Genomic DNA, 24,707 nt, shown 5'->3' on the forward strand with positions numbered 1-24,707 from the left:
CCCATGACAAATAATTTACCTCATTTAAAAGACTGTTAAAACTTGTACTTTAAAAACGAATCACATGGGGGAAAAAATCTTCATTGTATGGGTCTAGGAAATTCTGAGTCATTCTGTTTAACCAGAAATATAAATTATGGTACAGAAATGGTATCACTTATTTTAGCATTTATCTAGATTTAGAAAATTTTACATGAACTGGGTTTGCTAATAAATATAGATAGGAATGTTCTGGGAATTAAACCACAGTGTTTATTTCAAAGAGGTATTCAGTGAGTCAGTAAAGATAATATCTAAACTTCAGGATTAATTAAAGCATGTAAAACAAACTTTATCTAGAATTTGGATAAAAACCAGAAACACCTTAAAGCATTTGGATTGTTGATAGAGAGTGGGGTTCGGAGAAAAAGTAAATTTTTGAGAAAGTGTTACAGAATGTGGGTAACCATGTATACTATCAATTAACAGCCAAGTTAAGCCTGTAACTCAGCTATAAATTCAACAAACTATGAAAACCTAACATCACAAACTACAAAGATAGAATAAAACTGTATAGTTGTTAATACTCACATACTGACTTCAGTTCTCCAACAATATACTTGCTTAAACCCAAGGAAGACAGTTTTTAAGCTTATGCATAGTAGATGAGCATATTTACGTATGTTACCTTCAATCCCTTCCCCAGTCCTTCCAGAATAAGCATTCTGCTAAAATCACCAGTACTGACAGATGCCTCTAGGCAGAACTGGCGAACAGATTTCATCTGACACATCAACTCTGATCAGCTGGTAGTAGCTGCCTAGAGCATAATCTTGAGAATAATTCTGAGCCCCAAGACAAAGTACCACATTTCAGCAAGAAAGACTGATTAGAAATGTCTATCCAGTGAGAACTGGAGGGAATACAAGTGAAAAATATATACCATACCTGCTCTAGGGTATAGCACTACCAAGTTAAAACCACGATAGAGAACTGGTATATTCTACACCTTGGGATCATACACCGGTTGTTGGAGTGACCACGTGTGGCTGACAGTGAATTACTTTTTAGTCTGTTGCTCTGAATCTGACTCGCTTTCTTGTGACTCACTTCTATTCTGAATCCTTAACTATGATCAATACCCAAGTACTTAAGACAAAACCCTTGCTTGAGTCCCTATCCCCCACTCTGGCTTAGATTTAAGGAAGCCAACCTTTGGTCCATGCATTCTATCCATGCTTGTGCCAATGCCTTTATGTGTGGATAATCAATGTCTATACCTTGGCTAATCCTATCTTTATATGCTGCCCTAGCTATTCCTATTCAAGAAACTACTGACAGCATGGCAAAGATACTTTTGTTTCCTCTTCTTTGTGGTCATAGGTTTGGCATAGCAAGAGGACAAATGTAAATGGATATATTTAAATCTTCAATGATTTTCTTCATAATTAGGCAAAAACGTAACTATGAAATATATGAGGGAGAGGCAGGATTTCCCGCCTTTTATGACCAGTGTGCCCCAGAACGTTCTCTTAGTGAGGGGTTGCCTCATACACTAATATAAGTAGGTGTGTATGCATGTGTCAGAGAAACAGGTTGTTTATGTTTAGCATTCACTAAACGTCTTTTCAACAAGTACTGAAATACATACTTTGAGGAATGACAACTAATAAGCAAGCTTGTTCAGAAAGCAGTATTCTATGACCTCAAATATGACCTAGTCTTTTTGAATTTTAATTAATTTCATAAGAAATCTATTTCAAGCCTTTAATTCTATGAGTAGAAAATGCCGGAAAAACCTTATAGTTAGCAAGTACATATAATATGCTGTATTGGTGGTAATTTTATAGGTCTTGGAGATTTTTGTTTCACATTCATTAAACTAAGCAATTTGAAAAAAAAAGGAATGGCAAATTAAGGGGAAAAAACCCAACTTCTATGATGCACTGTCCATTGCAATAAGGTTCTATCAGGATCCCAATTCATTATGACTAGTGTGTTCATTCTCTATATGTCCTGTTACCCTGGAAGAAGTAGGGGAAGAATTTAATAGAGAGCTATGTAAAATATGACTTAGGTGTTTTCCACGCTCCCTTTCTGAATTTCACCTATATGTCTCTTTGCTTCTTCTATCTCCCCTCCTCCTTCCCCAGCAACCCAGAGACTTTGTTAACCTTCAGTTAGTTCCCCCTATCTTTCAAAAAAACTATTTCCTTAGTTTTAGATTTTCAGGAAACCAATGTGCTCAAAGTGCAATAAAATTTTGTTTCAAAAAGGTCTCTTTCCCTCAAAGCAGCATAATGCTTGCTACTTATATTCTCATAATATTTTTACAGTTTGTATTGTGCTCTATTTTTACTGCATTGTTTTTGTTGTGGAATAATGACAATTTGGTTGTTTATGTCAGCTACCAATTGGAATTCTTTCATCACTCAAATCAGTGGCCACAGAGTCAACTTTTCTCTAATTATTTGTATAGAAATAAACCCCCTAAAACCAGGAAGCTATTCTAAGATATCTTGAAAAATCCAGAAAAACTTCCCTTTTTTCCTAGCAGGGGTTGAAGCTCAGGTTGCCTAATATTAGCTTTCAATATTCTTGGGCATAGATATAATGAGATCCATGGTTTTTAAGATGAAATTTTGTGCTCCCATAAAGAGACAATCTCTCTCATCACAGAAAACAAAGAAAAGAACACAGGTTGCAATGAGAACAAACATGAAACATGTGTGGCTCTCTCCTCTATTTTTCATTTGGTGGGCTTTTCTGATCAAGCTACCCTTTTTACCTAACTGTAAGGTAGCTTCAGAATTCGCATCAGCTTAGCAGTGCAGGCAGCCACTCTCAAGTTAACTGGAGTTGAAGTGTGATTTGAAATCAATCTGCATTAAGGAACTCTTTCTTAACTATTCCCTTTAGAAATGGGTGAGGTATTAGGGGAAGGGAGGGAAAGTGAAACAGAGGCATGTATTAAAGGGGAGTGAGTTTCTGGGCCACCAGATCTCCTTTCTCCTCTCCTTTCCCAGATCATATGTTCCCGTATGAACAAAATGTTTGATTATAATAAAGAAGTATTAGTTTTAGCCATTGATATACTGCATGTAAATCATGTAAATATACTGCATGTAAATACATCTCATAATACAAATTATAACAATTATACATATAATTAAATATCAGATCAATTTTGCTATATTTTATTTCAACTTTAAACCTTTGTTCAGATTCATTCAGTATTCATAATCTATTGCTCATAGCTCAAGAGCTCACAATTTTGAGAAGATCAGAGTAAATGAACATTGATTAAAAATTCTGGAGGTGAAGGGCTTCCATCAGCGATATACATTTAAAAATGGCAGCATGCATCTGTCCTTCCTGCCTTTGCTTGTCACACCTCAATCTACGGACACTAGATGGAAAAGGTAGAACACACTGGTGGTCTTCCCACTTCTTTTGGTCATAATGACTAAGTCAGTTGGCACACAAGTGAAGATCTCCCATAGTCTGTTTCCACTGAATTCCGTTTAAGTCAAACAAGGTTGCTGACCCCTCTTGGCTAGGCTCAATTCTCTTGCTCCAGTAGAAGGAAGATAGGGATAAAAGAGAAGAACTTTTTCAGTGGACCAGTAGGAAGACAGGCGAGGTATAGCAAGTCTAGTGCAAAGACAGGTGATCACAGTGTTGTAGAGAGGTAGCTGTGTAGTGAAGAAGCCAGCTCTGGAAAACAGTGAAACAAGGGAGGAATTCCAGGACACAGCTGGGCAAAAAGGAGAAGCCAGGTCCAAACCACACAGATAATCGGCAATGTGGCTAATCCATTCATAATTTAGTGATAGTATGGTTTAAAATATTTCTTCATCTGGCTATCTCCTACGTGTCCTTCAAGACTCAACTCAAGTGTCACCTCTTCCAGTAAGCGTTCTCTGAACCCCAGTATAATTCTGATGCCAATCCAATGTGCTCCCACAGCACCCTGGATTTACTATCACTGGACTCTTCTTACTTGACTATAAATGTTAACATATTTTCCCCATCAGACTGAAGGGTCTTCAAAGACAGGGGCCACATCCTTTTTGTTATATTTTTATTCTCACTGCCTGCATATAGTGGGAGCTCAATAAATGTTTGCTAAATGCATACAGAGACATATACTTGTGTTATCTGACACTAATTGTAACTCATTAAAATTTTTTTTTCTTGGTGCCAACTGATCTCATCTTTCACACATTTTTTTAAGCATAAAGAAAAAAACTTGCTATACTATATTATTAAGAATAAGATCACTGTACTCTTGCTAACCCCCCAAATTATAAATGAAACACACATCAATCTGCTTTTTAATTCTAAAGTAATAATAAAGTTATGTGATACTTACATTCAAAAGCTTCATCACTATCATTATCTTCATCTGAACTGATTTCAGCATATTTTGGTTTTTCATTAACTGTGCTACGCTTGCGTTTATTCATTTTCACTCGTTCACAAAGTGGCATGGTGGATTCAATTTCTGCCAGGAGTTCAGGGGGTAATTCTTTTAACACTGATTGATCTATACTACCTATTAATAAAAGGTAAGAAAAATATAATTCTGAAGATAAAAGGGAAATTTTAACTAAATTAAGCACAATGAAAATGAAATATTAATATTTATGTAAGTTTTCTAAGTCACCTTTGTATTTTAATAAAACACGTTCATATTTACAACTGTAAGTCTTAACCCTAAACTGATAATACAATTTTTATACATATATCATCACATAACAACTTTAAAAATATATACTTATAGCAACAGAGGTTACTTATGTCATCAATTTTTGACATAATTAGTGCCTTCATTTGTCTGCACTGACTAAAAACTTCCTGAAAGTAGAGATCTACTGCATTATCAGGTAGATTTGTAGTTGGGGGTACATCTCACATTCTTGGTAGCACCCAAGTTTGTTTTATAGAGGTCTGGAGCAGTTAGTTTGAAAGAATGCTATCCCTCAGGACAAATGAGAAGAGTTGGAAGACATTTATCACCTCATTCTCTTTTACTTATCACCTCCTCTTCCTCTATGATCTTGGTGGTTGTGTATGGTGGCTGGGACAAGAATTTTACATGCTTTTACCTATCACTGTCTATTTGAGAGTCACAGTAATGCCTTTACTATTATGGAAAATTTCCTCAAACAGATAATCCTAAATATACATTTAACTGAAGATAATAGGAACATGAAAGGCAAGATACATAGAACAAAATATTTTAAAATATAAATGTCTATAACTGGAAAGAGTAACTTTAAGTCTGTTATGAAATAAATTTGTATTTTCCCATGAAAGAATAAAGACAAGATAAACATATATCAACATAATACAATTAGAACTATTAATATAATATTTACTATTTAATCCTACACACATATACACAAACACACAAACAGCTGCTATGAAGAAATAAATCCTTAACATCCTGTTGAGAGCTTAAAAAATAAGGTAGAACAAAAGTTAATTATTCAGGATAATTTGTCCTTGATGACTACTAAAGATGATAATTTTAACTTACTTTACTTACCCATGCAAATCTTTGAGTCGAAGTATAAAAATGATGTCTTACCTGCCAAATTTTAAGAACTTGGAGCAAAGAGTACCTTAGTGGTTTACAGCAGGAAGTATTAGTAACTATAATCAACATTAAGGCTATAACATTCAAATGATAATAGTGCTTATGTAAAGAATAAAAATAAATCATTCCAAAAATAAATGGGTACTGATTAAGACAATTTAAAAGCCTCAAAAATATATAACACTAATACTTTAAGAATATGAAACATAAATTATCAATCTCAAATGAAGAACAATCCTCTTTTATTCATCATGAAACTTTTATTCAACATCATGAAGGAGTTATTTCAGGAACTGTTAACTTCTAGTCTTCTAAGGACATGCAAAGCAACAATTTCACCCAACAAAGATGTAACATTTGTTACACTGACTAGTAATATTCCAAAGAATTCATTGCTTAGAATAGTGACATACTAATGCTGAGTTTAACTTATCTGTTCATTTTCAAATCATGTAACATTTCCTTGTTCTGTCTTTCTTAATTTAACTGTATTTTATCAGTGAGGTCCACTTTTTAGAATATTAGTAGAGGTAAAACAAAAAAAATCAACTTTAGCTTTTAATTATCAGTATCTTCAGCCCCAAGGTAAACACACTCTTCATTTCACCTACAAGTCCTTAATGCTCTGAACACCTCTACCTAAATATGTGGTTTTTTGATGGAAGGTTCATATCTTCCAGTATATATCTTCCCCTTTCCACATGAACTATAATATTAAGTATGAATATGTAGATGGTCAATAAACGATTGCTGACCCTGTAGTTCACAATTTATTATGTTCGCTTACAGACGTACTTCTTGTATAATTTCAGAATTGCTATATTTTATACAAATGAAGATGGTTCCAAATTTTTAAAAAATGGAAATTCTTTTTTATACCACACAAAACATTATAACCTTTTGGGGTCTATAAACATGGATAATCCAAAGTACTGGGCTTTTAGTTCATCATGAGATTTTGTTTTTTAAGAAGCAGATTTACCTAATTTTTATGTTATGCTTAAATTTCCATTCACAAAGATATGCTGACTTGGTAAAATATCATAGAATTATTCTGCAGATAAATATACAATAAACAATCAAGGGTGAAGATATATATGGGTACTTGCACTCTCTTTATAATGGTTTATTATATCCCAAGAACAAGGACTCTGCTCTCTTCATTCTCTCTTTAAGAGCTCTACTATTCTGTACATTTTAACCTCTGTACAACTCTGAAAATTATGGCAACATAATTCAAAGACCAACTGTTTCATTTCTAAAGAAGACCCAACTTTAAAAACAGTCCAGCAATGGTTAATGTCTCTCAAGGTACTGTCCTCCAAAAGTGGACTGTCTCATTTTGAAAAGAAATATCTATTCCACAGGTTTATGTATTTTCTGTATTTCTTCCTTTTCATAAAACACTTTATAAATTGACTCAGCCAGGTCCCTTGATTATAAAGCGTAAGCAATTAAATGCTCAGCACTGCTATATTCAAACTCAGGATCTTTAATACATCAAAGATTGGATACCTGACTCGGTTTCAACAGAAATGAATAAACAGTGAGTACTGCAAATGATCCCAAGAACATATCTGGTTACGTTCTTTTCCCTGAATTAGGAAATAGTCCTTTAAATAATGCAAATACAGTGTTTCACTGGCTACTTCTTAACATGTTGATGATTTCAGAGATCACTGTTGTTTGTTGAGCTATTTGTTCTTGAAAGCTTCAGAATGCTAATACCTTGCAATTATCTTTCTCATTTCATTTCCCTCATTCCAACTATTTATTCTTTAAATCAGGTTGTTTGAATTAACACAAAATTTTAAGTTACTGGCTTGAGGAATGCCATTTAGTTACAATTTTGTGAGGCACCATACAGCTGTAGATATATATTCCAATATAAATCACTCATACTAGCATATTTACCAGATTATTAAAACCAGAAGTCATCAAAAGACTTAAAAGTCCCAAAGAGTCACTGATTTGATAACACTATATTTTTTTAAATGGGGAAACAACCTTGAGATTAAAATAAACCACTTCAATAAATCAACTCTTTAGGGCTGAAGTTTCAAACAATTGAAGCTAGTCATGTTCAAACACAAACCCAGAAACTCACATAAACCTTCAAATTCGATGTCATAAAAAATGTCTTAAGTAGGCATTATGTAGTTCAGTGACAATCCTTCCAATAACCTACCAGTGTCACAGAGGAGTAGCATAAATGTATCTTTTACATCAGTGAGGGGCAAAAAGAAAAAAAAGTTTGCAAGTGCAGGTTGTCAATCTGCCCCTTGTGGAATCCTAAATTAATACGGTTTGAAGACACGTATTTTTGGGTGCAAATGCTTTCTAAACGCAAGCCAACTTCTTTATTTGAAGTCACTGATAGGAAGTGCATTCAAAGAGTATGAAATGCTGATGACACAGCCCTGAAAAAAGTAAACATTTGGGAGGCAGAAACAAAGCGAGGCAACATGTAGAGAAGTCGAAAAAATGTGGGGTTTAACTATGAGACCAGAACATTGAATGTTCCTTCCACAGGCACCCCCAAGGTTACCTAACCTGATGCAGAACAAGGGTAAAGAGGAAGACTGTGCGCTAGAAACCAAAATCTGAAGTGAATGTAGGGACATCAAATATTGATGAATAAAAGTTTTGAGGTCACAAAACACTGACTTCAGAGGAAGAACCCGGACATGTCAAAGTTTTATCAATTATTTGGAAAGAACAATAGCAAACTAGGAGAAAGGTGATACTACTTTTTTGGTGCTAAGGCTCCTTGGTTGAGTGAAAATGAGGGGAGTGAAATTCACAGCTTCTACAGTAGATGTTAACAGTCATTAGGGTAATAAGAAGGCGGTGATCTATTTATAACTGAAGATGAGGTCTTAATTTAAGAAAAAGGGGATCAGGTAGACTACACCCTCTTGAAGAAAAGGGTCAGGAAATAATTAAAAGGTTTGCTTTTATATGATGATTTAGGATAAAAAGAAGTGACATATAATGAGATAATCAGGTTTAAAGTTGCCACAATTTTGGTAAGGAGACAGAAATCCCAAGCATTAGCTAGAAGCTTGTTCAAGACTAGTTATTCATCTGTGGCTATGGAGGGGTCATCAGGGTCAAATCTGAAGCTATTCTCTTTTTCACGGTCTTTAGGAAATACTCCTGAAACTAATGTAAATCATCATGATATAATCACTATATAAAGAATGCTGTAATCTAAGAACTGGCAAGTCTCCCTTTAAATTTTAGCCAGCAATTTTCAAGTTGCAGATTGTGACCCATAAGCAAGTTGTGGAATCAGTTTTGTAGGTCTTGACTAGCAATGTGTTTAAAATGAACAAGAAAATGTTACTGTTATGCCTGTAGTAAAGGTATAGGCGTAGTTATTATGTGTTTGTATGTGCATATTAGGTCACAAAACATTTTATTTCTTGCCTTAGGTCACAATAAAAAAGTTTGAAAGCCTTTAAACTTTATGGTTGCCATCTTTCTCAAAACAGGAATCAATTCAGATTGAAAAGGTCCTTCTATCTTTAATCTACACAATGTTTCTTTTTCTTTTTTGGCCATGCCAGGTGGCTTGCGAAATTTTAGTTCCTTGACCAGGGATTGAACCCGTGGCCCCCTGCAGTAGAAGCACAGAGTCCTAATCAATGGACCACAGGGGAATTCCCAGTCCATTGTTTCTTAAACTACAGGTTCAGTGAGAAATAAACAATAAATTTGAATAATATACTCAAATTAAATTGATTCTACTCATTATAAGCTGATAGAATATTCACTACCTTGTATCAGAGAACTTAATTATCTACGTTTATAAGTCTGATATAAAAGTTGCCAATATTACATTTTTGAAGCCATTACAATAAAATCTTGGGTTACTCAGAAATTACTCTTTTTTTTATGTAAATCTTTCTAAAAAGTACAGTATCCATCTTTTTCTTTAACAAGGCAAGTTTTCTTTATTCACGATCATTATTGAAAAGATCAAGTTTTCCACTATGCTTTACGTGGCAATGCCTTTAGGAGTTAATTACTATGCATAAGGCTGTTTGAAATGATATAAAATGATCCACACTTTCCTTCTGAGTTCTGTAGGTCTGCTTACAATTTGCTGAAATGGGTACACTCAGATTCTGCTAAGAGTGTAGAATATATAACACACAGCAAATGGTATTCAAATCCTTCAACCCATTTATACCATTCCTGGATATTTATCCAAAGGAAATTTGTATAACAAAACAAAAAGCTCTATGAAGAAAGATGTTTAGATCAGCTTTATCTACTATAACATCAAAATGTCCAACAACGGAAAAATAGTGGAAGAGTACATCATATTAAGTATAATTATGAACAACGTTAGTACAGAGATAGTAAATGTAAAGAAAACAGGATGCAAAATGATAGGTATACTACATTGCACCTTTGTAAAAGATTTTCGTAACAGGAGTTGAAAAAAAATGAATGCTAATATACCAACTTAAGAGACGAATTTTCCTAAAGAAATAAAAGTTATATTTTATGGAAATAGGAAAAGATGAATTATTATTTGAGGGATTAGGAGCTGTTTCATGAACACAGTGGGTTTTCAACAGAAATGAGGTGGAGCAAAGTGGATGATGGGGAACAGGGGCCGAGGACTAGGAATGGTAGCCATTTTAGAGCATTCCAGCCTTGTCTGCTCTGGGCAGAGCATGATATTCAACAGGCAGAAAAAGTAAGTAAGCCCATAAAAGTAGGCAGGGTTCATATGTTGCAGTCTTTTTAAGGTGGGAAAGAATCAGAACGTACTTTAGAAATGTTACTCTAGCAGTAATTTATGGGATGGACTGGAAGGGGAAAGAAATGAGAAAGGAAATCTTCTACGAGATATTCAATATGTCTATGTGAAAGCTATGGGAGAAGAGTAAGTAGATGCCATAATTTAACCATTTTTGAAAAGTGGTAATGTTGCTATTACCTACTCATCATACCAAACTTTAGAAAGGAATATTCACCTCAAAATAATATTAACTATTTAATATGTTTAAGATCACAAAAACCCCAGAAAATGTGAAATCAAAGACAACAAAATTCCTATGTTGATATGTGTTAAATATTTTAATCAGTCTGATCAAGTACTAAATTATGTTTATTAGCTATTCAACTAACTACTATTACATTAGGTTGAATATATAGAGGATTTCACCAACATTTATAATATTCTAGAGAAACATTTTCTAACAACACTAGGAATGGCATATTTTCTGATTATGTTTTTACTACTAATGGCTGTAAAACAATTCTGACTAAACTACTCTTACACCTTACTTTTTCCACACTGTACTCCAAATTAGCTAAATGTTTAACTTCTCTAAACTTGTAGTGCTTTTTCCTTCTGCCCTTGTGCTAAAAACACGTGTGATTCCCTACTCCTCTGGATTCACACAGCACCTTTTTTCTTAAGAATATTACATTGTCACTGTATCTTTAGTTACCCACGTTCTCCATGAGATCATAAGTTTGATAAAATCACAGACTGTGCTGCAGCTGCATCATCTAGCAGAGAGCATGGGATGTTGAAGATGGCCATAAATATTTACTGAATGATTAGTATAATCATTAGAATAAATTTGTGGTCTTCCAAGAAATTTTTCCAGATGAAAATTCTTTTTTAAATCCTGAAAGCAGCTTTTAGTTGCTCTTTTGACAATTATAGAGAAGTTACCCACAAAATGAAAAGATGGGAGAGAAGATTTCATAATTGACATGCTACAAGTGTAAACTATTTAAAGGTAATTTCAGTCTGTATATACTTGTTATATGTTTATATTTAATGCATCAATCATATTAATATACTAAAATTTATATGTAATTATACTATGTAAAAATAAGTACTCACAAAGAAATATTAAATATCCTGGTAAAAATATTATATTTGGCTAATTTCACATTACATTTATAAATATTGGGTAAAAAATAGGAAAATAATTCAAAACTCTACTTAGATCAGTCTTTTTAGATACACATAAATACACTCAAATGACAGTGGGAAATACAAATTTTGAGTCTCATTTGCTACTGAATAAGGAATCTAGTTATCAGATCCACCTACATAAAACTGCAATTTTATATTTATAATACATTCAGCAAACTAAAGCCTGTGGGATCAAATTTGCCCCACCACCTGTTTTTGTATATGAAGTTTCATTAGAATACAGTGACATACAATCATTTACATATCGTCTATGGGTGCTTGCATACTACAATGTTAGAGATAAGTGGTCACAAAGCCTAACATATTTACTATCTGGGCCTTTATGCAAAAAGTTTGCTGACTCCGGATTTGTATCATGTCATACTTTATTCAATATGGAACAAAATGCCACCTGCCCTGCAAATGCAGTCACTATATAGTTATATTCTGCACAGTTTAGGCCACTGTAAATTGGCTTATTTAATGAAGACAAGATATCAAGGAGTTGGTTTATAGCAACTGAAAGAACACTATTACAAATGAAGAATGCATAAGAAAAGATTTTGAGAAAAATCTTGTTTTAAGCATCATGGTTTTGATATTGACTAACACTACTAAGATTTCATCAATGTGCAGCTGTCAAATTAGTATGAGGAAGAACTACAAAAAGCGACATGTTTTTTAGGAAGTTTATTATGTAATATAAATGACAATTTACTACTACCTAACATAGAAAGTAGGAGCAGGGATCATAAGATACTTTCCTTAATACATATACACAATGAGAAAAATGGTAGACGTGCAACCAACCTTGCCTCCAGGAACTAGAAAAAGGATAAATTAAGCCCAAAGTTAGTAGAAGGAAGGAAATAACAAAGACCATAGCAAAAGTAAACAAAATGAGACTAAAGAGAGAATAGAGAAGATCAATGAAAGTAAAAGTTGGGTTTTTGAAAAGATAAAGTAGAGAAGCCGTTAGCTATGCTTACCAAGAAAAAAAATCAAATAAACAAAATTAAAAATAAAAGGGGAGAGATTACAAGTGATACCACACAAGGACTACTATGAACATATATCAACAAACTGGACAACCTAGAAGAATGAATAAATTCCTAGAAATACATAATCTACCAAGACTAAATCATGAAGAAATAGAAAATCTGAACAGAGCAATTACTAGGAGACTGGTCCCAAAAACCTCCCAACCAAGAAAAGCCCAAGACATATGACTTCACTGGTGAATTGCACCACACATTTAAAGAAGAATTAACACCAATTTCTCTCAAACTCTTCTAAAAATAGAAGAGGAGGAAACACCTCCAAACTCACTTTACAAAGCCAGCATTACCCTATACCAAAATCAGACAAGGGCACTTACAAGAAAAGAAAATTACAGGGCAATATCCCTGATGAAAAGAGATCCAAAAAAAATCCTCAACAAAATACTAGCAATAAAAAGATCATACACTATGATCAAATGTGATTTATTGCAGGGATGCAAGGATGGTTCAACACCCACAAATCAATGATACAGCACATTAACAAAATGAAGGATAAAAATCATGATTATCCAATAGGTGCAGAAAAAAAAATTTGACAAAATTCAACATCCATTCACAATAAAAACTCTCAAGAAATTACGTACAGAGGAAAGGACATCAACATAATAAAGGCCATATATGACATATATTCACAATAGTGAAAAGCCAAAAGCTTTCACTCTAAGATCAGGAACAAGATAAGGATGGCCATTCTTGCCACTTTTAGTCAACATAGTACTGAAAGTCCTAGCCAGAGCAATTAGGCAAGAAAAAGAACTAAAAGGATCCAAATCAGAAAGGAATAAGTAAAACTGTCACTATTTGCAGATGACATGTTATTATACACATAAAACCCTAAAGACTCCACCAAAACTGATAGAATAAACAAATTTAGTAAAGTTGCAGGATACAAATTCAATATACAGAAGTCAGTTGTGTTTTGATACACTACCAGTAAACTATCAGAAAGAGAAATTAAGATAATCCCATCTATAACTGCATCAAAAAGAACAAAATATCTAGGAATAAACTTAATCAAGGAGGTGAAAGATATATCTGCTGAAAACTATAAGACAGTTAATGAAAGAAACTGAAGAAGACACAAACAAATGGAAAAATATTCTATCCTCATGGACTGAAAGAATTAATATTGTTAAGATGTCCATACCATCCAAAGCAATCTACAGATTCAGTGCAATCCAATCCCTATCAAAATTCCAATATCATTTTTCAGAGAAATAGAACAAATAATCCTAAATTTTGTGTAGAACCACAAAATAGCTAAATAGTCAAAGCAATCTTAAGAAAGAAGAACAAAGCTGGGTGCACCACACTTCCTGATTTCAAACTATATTACAAAGCTATAATAATTAAAGTGGTATGGTATTGGCATAAAAACAGACATATAGATCCACGGAAGAGAACAGAGTCCAGAAATAAACTCATGCATATATGGTCAACTGATTTACAAAAAAAGGAGCCAAGAATATTCATTGGGAAAATGACTGTCACTTCATTAAATCATGTTGGAAAAATTGGACAGCCACATGCAAAAGAATGAAACTGGACAGCTATCTTACACTACACAAAAATCAACTCAAAATGGATTAAAGACTTGACTGTAAGACCCCAAACCATGAAACTTCTAGAAGAAAACACAGGCAGTAAGCTCCTTGACACTGGCCCTAGCAATGATTTTTTTGGAGCTGATACCAAAAGCAAAGACAAAAAAAGCAAAAACAAATGGGACTACATCAAACTAAAAAGCTTTTGCAAAGTAAAGGAAACCATCAATGAAACAAGAAGGCAACCTACTGAATGGCAGAAAATATTTGCAAATCCAGTATGTGATAAGGGGCTAATATCTAAAACATATAAAGAACTCATACAACTCAATACTTAAAGAAACCAAACAATCTGATTAAAAAGTTTAGAGGATCTGAACAAACATTTTTCCAAAGACATACAAATGGCCAACATGTATATGAAAAGGTATTCAACATTACTAATCATGAAGGAAATGCAAATCAAAACTATGAGATACCACCTCACACCTGTCAGAATGGCTATTATCAAAAAGACAATAAATAAGTAGTGTTGATGAGAACACTGAGAAAAGGGAACCCTTATGCACTGTTGATAGGAATGTAAATGGATGCAGCTATTACGGAAAACAGTATGCAGGTTCCTCAAAAAATTAAAAAAAGAACTACCATATGATTGGGCAATTCTACTTTTAGTTATATACCCAAAGGAAATGGAACCACTATCTCAAAGATATCTGCACCCCCATTTTCATTGTAGCAGTATTTATAATAGCCAAGACATGGAAAAAATTCTAAGTTGTTTAGTCTATTGATGTTTGTAAAGATAAGGAAAATGTGGTGTATATATACACAATGGAATATTATTCAATCAAAAAAAGAAGTTAATCCTGCCATTTCCAACAATATGGACGGACTCTGAGCACATTATGGTAAGATAAATAAGTTAAAGAAAGATAAATACCACATGATCTCACTTATACACAGAATCTGAAAAAACAGAATTCATAAAAGCAAAGAACAGACTGATCTTTGCCACAAGAAGGAGGTAAGTGAAATGGGTAAAGGTAGTCAAAAGGTAAAAACTTCCAGTTATAAGATAAATAAGTTCTGGGAATGCAATGTACAGCATGAGGTGACTGATGTAAACTAAATTTACTGTGGTATTCATTTCACAATAAATACATACAGTCAGCCCTTCGTATCTGCAGATACAAAGAGCTGACTGTACGATACCATTTTATGTAAGGGACTTAAAAGCATTTGTGAGGGGTCCTGGAACCAATTCTCTGTGGATACTGAAGGATGACTGTATACCAAATTATTATTTTACATACCTTAAACTAATACAATGTTATATGTTAATTATATCTCAAAATACTGGAATGAAATAAATGGTGGCACTAATGTCTTCAGATACACTGAATATAAAGTATGTATACACAAGTGAGACATATTCAAAACTTACTTTCTTCACTAGATAAATTCAACTAAAAATGGGATGACTGCATTTCTTTATATAAAAAAATTGGACAAATTTTAGCTCTTACTATAAGATTCACTTTGGTCTTTATAACTGCATAAAGCAGGAAAAAAATTTTAAAAATGAATGAACTTTGAATCGTAGCTTTGAAAGGCTATGATTTGTTGAAGGCTCTGATTCCAGTGCTCTTTGAACTACAATGTAAAATAAGCTTAATGGAGAATTTTCAAAAGTTAGTATGTTAGTAGTCAGAGAATGCTAATTTTTGGTGGGTGAAGAAGAGGATCCATATTAAAAAATTCGCATTATATTATATCATAGTATAGTACAGCATATACTATTAACTCTTAATATATATTACTCTAACATACTGCATTTTCTTATTCTTAAAAAAAGGTATCGAAAACCTCCCTGTACAAGAACTTGACACAGATATGAAGATAATGAATATCTACTTGATATTATACTATAATACATTATAATATGTATTATAACATACTATGATATACTATATACTATAACATTAAAATATATTAACTATTTAATATAATACTATTAAATATACTATGTTATACTATGTTACAGTATCATGTAGGTATTCATTATCTTAATATCTGTATCAGGCTCTTGTAGGGGAGGGTTTCAATAACATTTTTTAGAATGAGAGAGAATTCAGTATGTTAGAGTAATGAGTATTTCTTCAAAAATAGGAGCCGGTTCTCTTAGAATTAATCATCTGTTATCTTCTCACCCTTCAACTGTATATCTATTTCTACAGATAGGAAAACCTTATAGAAGCTATGTCCTTGGCTGGCTTGAGATAATAAATGGGAAGGAAAGAGAATACTGCTAGCAAACTTTAATACATTTAATTTTTATGAAAAAATTCTACTTAATGAATCTCTTTAAATCAATATTAATATCAATTATCTACTAAGTAATATTTGGACTAGAGAAATTCTATAAATAGAAATCATGCACAAAATTTTACAAAATGTAGCTCTAAAATCACAACAGCCAAGTATGTATTATGCCAGTTTCTGTTACAAATATTTTCCAAAAATTTCCTAAAGATATCATTAATAATAAAGTCTACGTAAACTAAAAATTTTATTTTTTTAGAAAAGTATTTTATATATTGCTCAAATGAGCCAAAGTAAATTTCTCCTGCAGCATTATTAAGGATTCTGAATATTACAATCATAACTATTTACTGAGAATTTCTCGACTTAGGAATTCATAAACTACGCCAAAAATTCAGTCTCAGAAACAGTACTTTCTCCCAGACTTAAAGAACACTAGAGTCCTAGATACAGTCCAGTGCTACATAAAATATGAACGCTACATAAAAGTCAAAAACTAACTTTAGTGATCAACATTTTACTACAGTAGTAACTAAGGTGAAATAACTGCCTCTAATAAGGGCTGCAATCATTAATTACTCAATTGAGCACTATATTTTAAACACTGTTGACTATCAGAGCTGTTAGATAATTCTTTAGTTTAATGGCCATGATCTCAAATAGCAGATGGTATGTGATGTTCTTGAAAGCAGGAAGTACAAATAATGGCAAACAATACAATATTTAGAAGGAAGTAAAAGGAGGAAGAAGAAAAAGTGATTTCCTTGGATATAAAGCTTAGGTGTTTTGAAACACTCAGGAATTGTAAAAAAACAAAATCAAATTCTTAAGAGTGTGTAATTACTAATAATATGCTGTTAGCAACACGTAACGCATGTTAGTTGATGATCATGCCCAGACTTAAAGATGATTAAAAGTTTATTATTTTAATTGGAGACATGTTGTAAATTAGGATAATATTATGAGTAAAAATATTTTAACCACAAAGATTATTTTTGGCATTTAATATACTGCCTGAAGTACATTTTAACAGACAGAAGATACTTTTTAAAATTTAAAGGTTTTACAAAGGTTATGTTGGTTCTCCACTTCCATCTCCCCTTGGCAAGGAAGAAATAAGGTGATGTTAAAAAGTCTGGGAAGATGACAGAAGCAGAAAATGACAACAGAATGGATCTGAGCCAATCTTAAACAGCTATACAGCAAAAAAAGGTAAAGAATAAATTAAACAGACATGAATATGAGTGGGTCTCCTTTGGATCTTAACAAAAACTAGGTAGTTGACAGGGTGGAAAGAGTTGTTACAAAGTTTACGGGAGAGTTGAAAATCATGTAGCTTTTGAGCTGGGGTCTACTGGTGGGAACATAAAAGATGAAAACACAATTTTAACCTGCACACAAAAGCCTCTTCTAACATGGTAGCAATACAGTCTATTCATTCAACAGGCATTTAATATGCTCTTTTTATGTACTAGGTTTTATGTTAGGTACTAGGGATATACACATATCCCCACAGAAGTAAAATTAAATGTAACAATGTCACTTTACATTTAATAAGTTCACACGAAAGACAAAAATAAGTAACCCATACTGGGAGTCATAAACCTATACCCCTACCATCCAAAATTTATCAGCTTAAGCACACTCAAGGAATTAAAATTACCCTAAAGGAGGAATACTTTAAATATGGATATCAGGTGAAATTTTACGGCTCTTCCAAGAAAGGGAAACCTACCAAGAATTTTGGCCCTAGGAATCAACAACAAAGTATCCCAGCAATACTCAGTTTTTACTTAGAAAACACCAATTGGTCAGAATACGTGATTTTATGTGACTCTCCAAAGAAAATCCCAAGTAATGTATACTACAAAGGGTCAGTAATCCACAACTGGCCTTCCTATGCATGTAATTTTAAAAATCCATAATTATATACCTCTGCCATTGCTAATTTAGCAGCAGAGATCTAAAATAAAACCAAAATTAGTACATTACTGAAGAGCAGATATTAACGCTATGGTATAAATAAAGCCAAAAGATATCTACATGGGATCCTGAAATGAATCTAAGCATTGGTGAAAAGGTTCACTTATTATAGCTGCATATATGTTGATATATGTGTGTGTATATACACACTTGCACATGCACACACACAAACACCATACTCTAACAGGCAGACACACCCAGATTAGTTACTCACTAACATCAACATATTAAGTATATACATTTGTGTTAAAGGTATATTTGGGAAAAACACTGGATTAGTACTAAAAAGTTTGTATTCACAAGCAATGAAATTACACGTGGAAAAAACCAGGAGAAATAATACAGCAATTACTCATTAGGAGCTATATATTCATTTCTTGATATTCAGTTGTAAGGATTCTTTGTTAGAACAGAGCTTAGAAAGGCAAGGCTGGCATAAATAAGCTGACAGAGGGCAGGGGAGAAAAAGATGGTCCAGATCAAGGGGACAAGAGGGTACCACTTTCCATCTTTCCATGTGACTCCTCTACAACTATATAACTATACTCTTCAGTTTATGTATATAAGCCACTCCCAAACTTTCAGTGAAAATTAATAAAGACAATCTTTATCTAAAAGAAAGCAATTCTAGTGCTAGCCACTACAGTCTAACAACCTCTTTTACATGAATAATTCTGAAAAGATGCATTCAAGTTAAATACTAAAGACTACTTATTAATTAAAGCTAAAATCTTAATTAATTTTTATGGGTCTGACTGCCATAATTCAAAATCTGAAAGCTTCACTAAAATAGTACAAATATTAGTGATTTAGAGGCAATCTTTTTTCATTTTTGAAAGACAAAACCAAATAAATTAACAGTGAGAAAGTAAACGTTTAAGAAGACAAGAATAAAAACAGATTAGTCGTGACAAGTTATTTCCTTGAATTAAGAATTCTTAGTTGAAACATTAAGTTTTCAATGAGCTTTTTCTGATAGAGAAGGTACAACAGCATTTTACAAAAATAATAACCAATACACTGTCTATATCTCCTAATACGTTACAATGCAATAATTACACAACACAACTTTCTGTGATGATGCAAATGTTCTCTGTGTCAATAAGGTAAGCACTGGCCACATGTGGCTATTGAGGATATAAATTTTAAATTTTAAATAGCTTAAACTTAACAGCCTAAAGAGGCTAGTGACTATCATACTGGACAGCACAACTCTAGAGTTTCATATATTTGTTAATAAGTAAGTATAAATATAAGTTCTTAATGAACTTCTTTCACATAATGTGAATTTGAAAATCAAACTATCACCTCTGTTGCCTTACAAACTATATCCCAATCTATTTATACTGCAGAGGCTAAATAGGTCTTATCACACAGCATCATCATAGTATACAAAGGAACACAAAACTATGTTTTCTGTACAAACTGCCACTGTATTCTCACCACTTAAGACTTTTTTTCCTCCTGGAAACAATAATATTTATGTAACCAGAGAATTTAACTCAAAACCACGACAAAAAAACAAACAAAAACACCCAAATAAACAAACAAAACCACCAAAAAACCTTTAAAAGTGATGATTTAGCCCAATTTAAGAGGTAAGTACCATTCCCAACTACTCTTCCATAGGAAAGGGCAAAACTACTTATTTTAAAAAATAAAACATTTGTAACTAATCATCTCCACAAAAAAGATGAAATAATCTTTTATGTAACTTTCTAAACTATATACATTCAAACTATTCATCAATAATTAACTTGGAGACAGGTCTGTGAGAAAACAATATTAAGAGACACTTAATATTCTTCAAAGAATTTATAATACTGACTTTTGTATACCACATAGCTTTACTGAGACCTTAAAATTCAGTAAATTTATTACCTCACTTGTAGAATGAATTATCTCTACAGTCAAAATAACTTTTAAAAAAGTTGTTAAATACATCTATTTTAATCATCCATTCTAATCATTCACTTGATTACCAAGCGACTTTCAAAAATACTGAAATAATTAAACAGCAAAAGGAACTTTTCTCTGTGAACCAATGGTAAAAATCACAATTATGGTGAGTAGTAGGGGTGGGAGAAAAAGGATTTTTCAATGAGAACTTTTTATCTATATTACTGCAAATAATTCACTGTTGTTTTATACTGTTTTATTTTCATGCAGTAGTGATTCAATTTTTGCAAATTTCAATTTTCTTTTTTAATCCATAGTAACCCTAAAACTTAAGAGAAAACTCACTAGAATACAGATGACATCAGAGTAAGTATTCTTACCTTTATTTGACTTTGATGGTTTATTCTTGATAGGTTTAAGGGAACTTCTTGATTTATCCTCTCTATCTTTAATAAGTTTCTGAACATCATCCAAAGACAGTTTTTGCAGGACAACTACAGGCTTAGCTCCTTTATTTAGATCTTCAACTAATCCCATTTTTTCTACTTTGTCTTTCTGCTCTCCTTTCATTTCCATTTTCTTTGTCTCCTGAGTAATATTGCCATCTTTATCCCTCTTGATTTTTGGAATGACAAAATTTTTCAATGCACCAGACCTGCCCCCCAACAAATAACTTGGAAATTCTGCCTTATTGTCAGGGTGTGTTTTATTACTGTCTACTTTACTCTTGTTACCCTCTGTCCTTCTGTCATCTTTACTATTTGGTGATTTAAAACCAGGCTTATCAGGTCTTGATTTATTAGAATCTCCTTGTTTAACACGAGGACTGTCAGGTCTTGATTTTTGCTCCCCAGAAGATGGTCTTTCCCTTGAGTCCCCTGATTCATGTCTGTGTTTTCTTTCTATTTTATCAGGTTTTGAACCATCAGATTTAATGCCATGTTCACTTCTACTAGAGGATCTCAATGTTTCTGGTCTTCGAACCCTAGATTGATCCCCCCGATGTCGCTCAGATTCACTCCTGTCATCTGACTTTTGTTTACTATCATGGTCACGTCTTAGTGACTCAGAAATAGATCGCCCATCAGGTCTCTGCTTTAAGGCTTCAGCTCTTTCTGATTTTAAACGAGGTGAATCAGATTTAACGTCCTGTTTATGTTTAGACACTTCAGGTTTTTTCTCTGTTGATGGCTTTCCAGAATCCCTCCTATTTTCATGCCTATGTTTCGGTGTTTCGGGCCGACCTTCATTTTTTTGCTTTGGAGTTTCAGGTCGACCCTCACCTTTCTGCTTTGGAGTTTCAGGCCGCCCATCGCCCTTTTGTTTGGGGGTTTCAGGACGCCCATCACTCTTTTGTTTTGGAGTTTCAGGTCTGCTTTCACCTTTTTGCTTTGGGGTTTCAGGTCTTGACTTTGTTGTTTCTGATCTGACATTATTTTGTTTGTTGTCATTTGGTTTTGTGTCAGAGAGTCGACTTTCATTCTGTTTAGGCTCAGCTGTGGTGCTCTCATTTTGTCTGGATTCAATCATTCTGCTCTCATTCTGTTTAGGTTCTTCTGTTTGTACCTCAAGTTTCGTTTCTAACTTACTTTCACTAGATTTTGTCTCTACCAATCTGTTTTCATTTGGTTTAGATTCTGCCAATCTACTTTCATTTTGTTTCATTTCACTCTTTAAAAGCTCAGGATCAGATTTTTTTTTAGGAGTCTCAGGATGGTTTTCTGGTGTAGATTTAAGATTTCCAATAATATCTTCCTGAAGAACAGAAATAGGTGCATCATTACATTGTTTGATTTCTTCAGGCTTTTTTATGGAGTCTGAATCCTGAGTTATAGAGGCCTGAGAGTCCACTCTTCCTGCCTGATGAAGATCAATGCTAACCATTAATGCTGGCCTTGACCCATTTCCCGTAGAACCCGTCTCCTGAGAAGCTGGTCTATTACCTCCTGTAGCACCCCCAGCCTCCTGTGGGTAAGAATCTTGTTTTCTTTTTTTCAAAGGCTTATCTGAAATTCAAAGATAAATATTCAGTATCAGTAATAGACATATATTCTTATCTTATTAAAAACCATATGGACTTTGACTATTTTTTAAAGTCACATTTTTAAAAAATGTAGTGAATGCAAATGTCAATATGCATATATGAAATAGTAGGCATGAACGGCACAATGCTTTTAAACCAAGGTTTGAGGAAGTATTCATGCTTGCTGTACCTCAATAAATACTAGTGATTATAGTAAAAAGATCATTTAAACTGCTAGCTGAATAAAAACTACAAAGAGCCCCAAATCTGCCAACATACAAAACAGGGAGCTTTTGTCACATGTAAGAAAAGTATGGAAAAGGATAAAACCCAAAAGAAAACAGAAATCATGCCACTGAAAAAGAGGTACATGAGGAGAGTAAGGAAAAGAAAAGAATTTAATAGTTTGTTATTAACCTTTGATCCAGGATTCAATTTCTTCAAGATGTCAACAGCACAAATGGAATTTAAAAGCTAACACACAGTCAGAAGTATCTTTAGACAAGGAAACACTCATAAGTATAAAAATGAGAAGCATATAATAAGAACTTTTTAAATAAAACCTGTCTTAAGCCACTTCAACTGAATAAAAATGCTTCAGCTCTTCAACATAAAGTTCTAGAGGTCTATATACTGGCTCAGTAAGAAATTATTTACAGTATTTATGTGCAATTTAAAGACAAAAATACACACAAACAAAAATCTACCACTATAATAAAATGTCATGGTATTTTTAACAGCTATGTATTTCTGTGCATGATTCCACATGACTCAAGAGGCTCCTAGGTCATCTTCTATAAATTGAATTTCCAATTAGGTCTTGGGAATCATAACATGATACATAACTTTAACATAGCACCTTGAGTCTTTGCCCGCTTTAATGATACTTGATGAATTGCCTGGCCATTTTAAAAGTTACTTTCATTCATTTTTTCCTCAGGAGAATCTTTGGATTCTCTTTATAGTATTCATTGATGTGATATAGTATTATTTAAAGAAAAGAGGACTGCAAGGTGAAAAGTCAAAATGACCTCTAAAAAAATAGCCCCTTAATATTAGGAAACCAAATACTGAAAAAAAAAAAGTTTTTAATAGTAATGATGCATTTATATATCAAAGTTCCATCATTTTGTTTTCAAAATGAGAAGTAGCAGTCCCTTACAGCTTACAATCTAATCAAATATTAATCAAATTTACTTTAGATATTTGCCAGTAATTTTTTGAAGAACTAAACCGTTCCACTTTTTTAGTAATTCATAAGTCAAATCTACCACCACATATGCTCCATTTGCAAAATAACTACACGATGATAATAATAAAGTATATTATCATTAAACTGTTTTCCCTAGTTAAAACTAAACTGGTAAGAAGTTGTATGAACTTTTCTGTATCAATACCTAAGAAAACAGCACTCAGAATACTAATTTATAGAATTTTGCTTTTCAATGTTCTGCCATACAAAATGATCTTTATATCTTGCTAAAGGGCACACTAAATAATTACTACCTCAAAAACAGGATGCTTTATAACCTCATACCTACCCTTAAACTTTTATGATAAGCATTTAGAAAAATATTTTAAGCATCTATAAAGTTAAATAGTATAATCTAAGATTTTTATATTTTTCAATGAAATATGCTTTATGAAAGTCATTAAAATGGTAACCTAACCATACTGAAGAACTATTAATAACACAGATCTCAGGGATCTGAAGATCTCTCTTAAGAGATCTAGTGGCTCATCCTTTTATTAATATGAATTATCTGTCTTTCAGAAAAACATTAAAATACCTTGAAGGCTACACTTTAAAAGATTATAAAATAATAAATAATAGATCATTAACCTCATTTTAATTTATCTTTCATTATTAAAATGGAAATTTAGCAGAGTTTAATTTCAAAGAAATTATCATGTTTGATTTAGTTATCTTTATAGATGCTATGATTATTTATAATAAAAACATGAAAAGCATTTGCACATGAATGATGTATTAAGATCAGGGAAGATATTATAATTTTTTCTACTATGCATAAACTATTGCTAAATACAAAGTTTTAATTTTTCAACTATTGAAAGGTACTTCACCTCTTCTGTAAAACCCAGAAAAATTCCATTACTGCTGCAAGGATTCTTGGATACGTTAAGAGCACGCAGGTTCTGATTCTCTTGATCTGATTCAATTCCACCATGAACTTATTCCTGTAAAGGGGCTCTTAATCTGCACTGGTCACTTCTGTCTATTCACTTTTGTTATCAGTGTTCATTACATCATAACCTTCACCTAATGATGGAAAGCCACCTCTATGAAGAATAATTTTAATATTTGGGACACTAT

At 32.9% G+C, this 24,707-nt stretch overlaps 1 protein-coding gene across 5 annotated transcripts in view; it reads right to left on the bottom strand.

Annotated features, from left to right (window-relative positions):
• The window catches only part of NIPBL (NIPBL cohesin loading factor), a 180,625-nt gene that overhangs the window by 60,282 nt on the left and 95,636 nt on the right, over window positions 1–24,707 (bottom strand). For 4 of the 5 annotated variants that reach the window (XM_057708175.1, XM_057708176.1, XM_057708177.1 and 1 more), the window contains 2 exons: window positions 20,730–22,355; window positions 4,355–4,537 (listed from right to left, as the gene is read on the bottom strand). In XM_057708175.1, coding sequence (XP_057564158.1) covers window positions 4,355–4,537; window positions 20,730–22,355 — 1,809 coding nt within the window. The remainder of the gene's footprint in view (window positions 1–4,354; window positions 4,538–20,729; window positions 22,356–24,707) is intronic. The other variant, XM_057708179.1, reaches the window with a different exon arrangement.

Source organism: Hippopotamus amphibius, chromosome 15, assembly GCF_030028045.1.
Source record: "Hippopotamus amphibius kiboko isolate mHipAmp2 chromosome 15, mHipAmp2.hap2, whole genome shotgun sequence".
NCBI lineage: Eukaryota > Metazoa > Chordata > Mammalia > Artiodactyla > Hippopotamidae > Hippopotamus > Hippopotamus amphibius.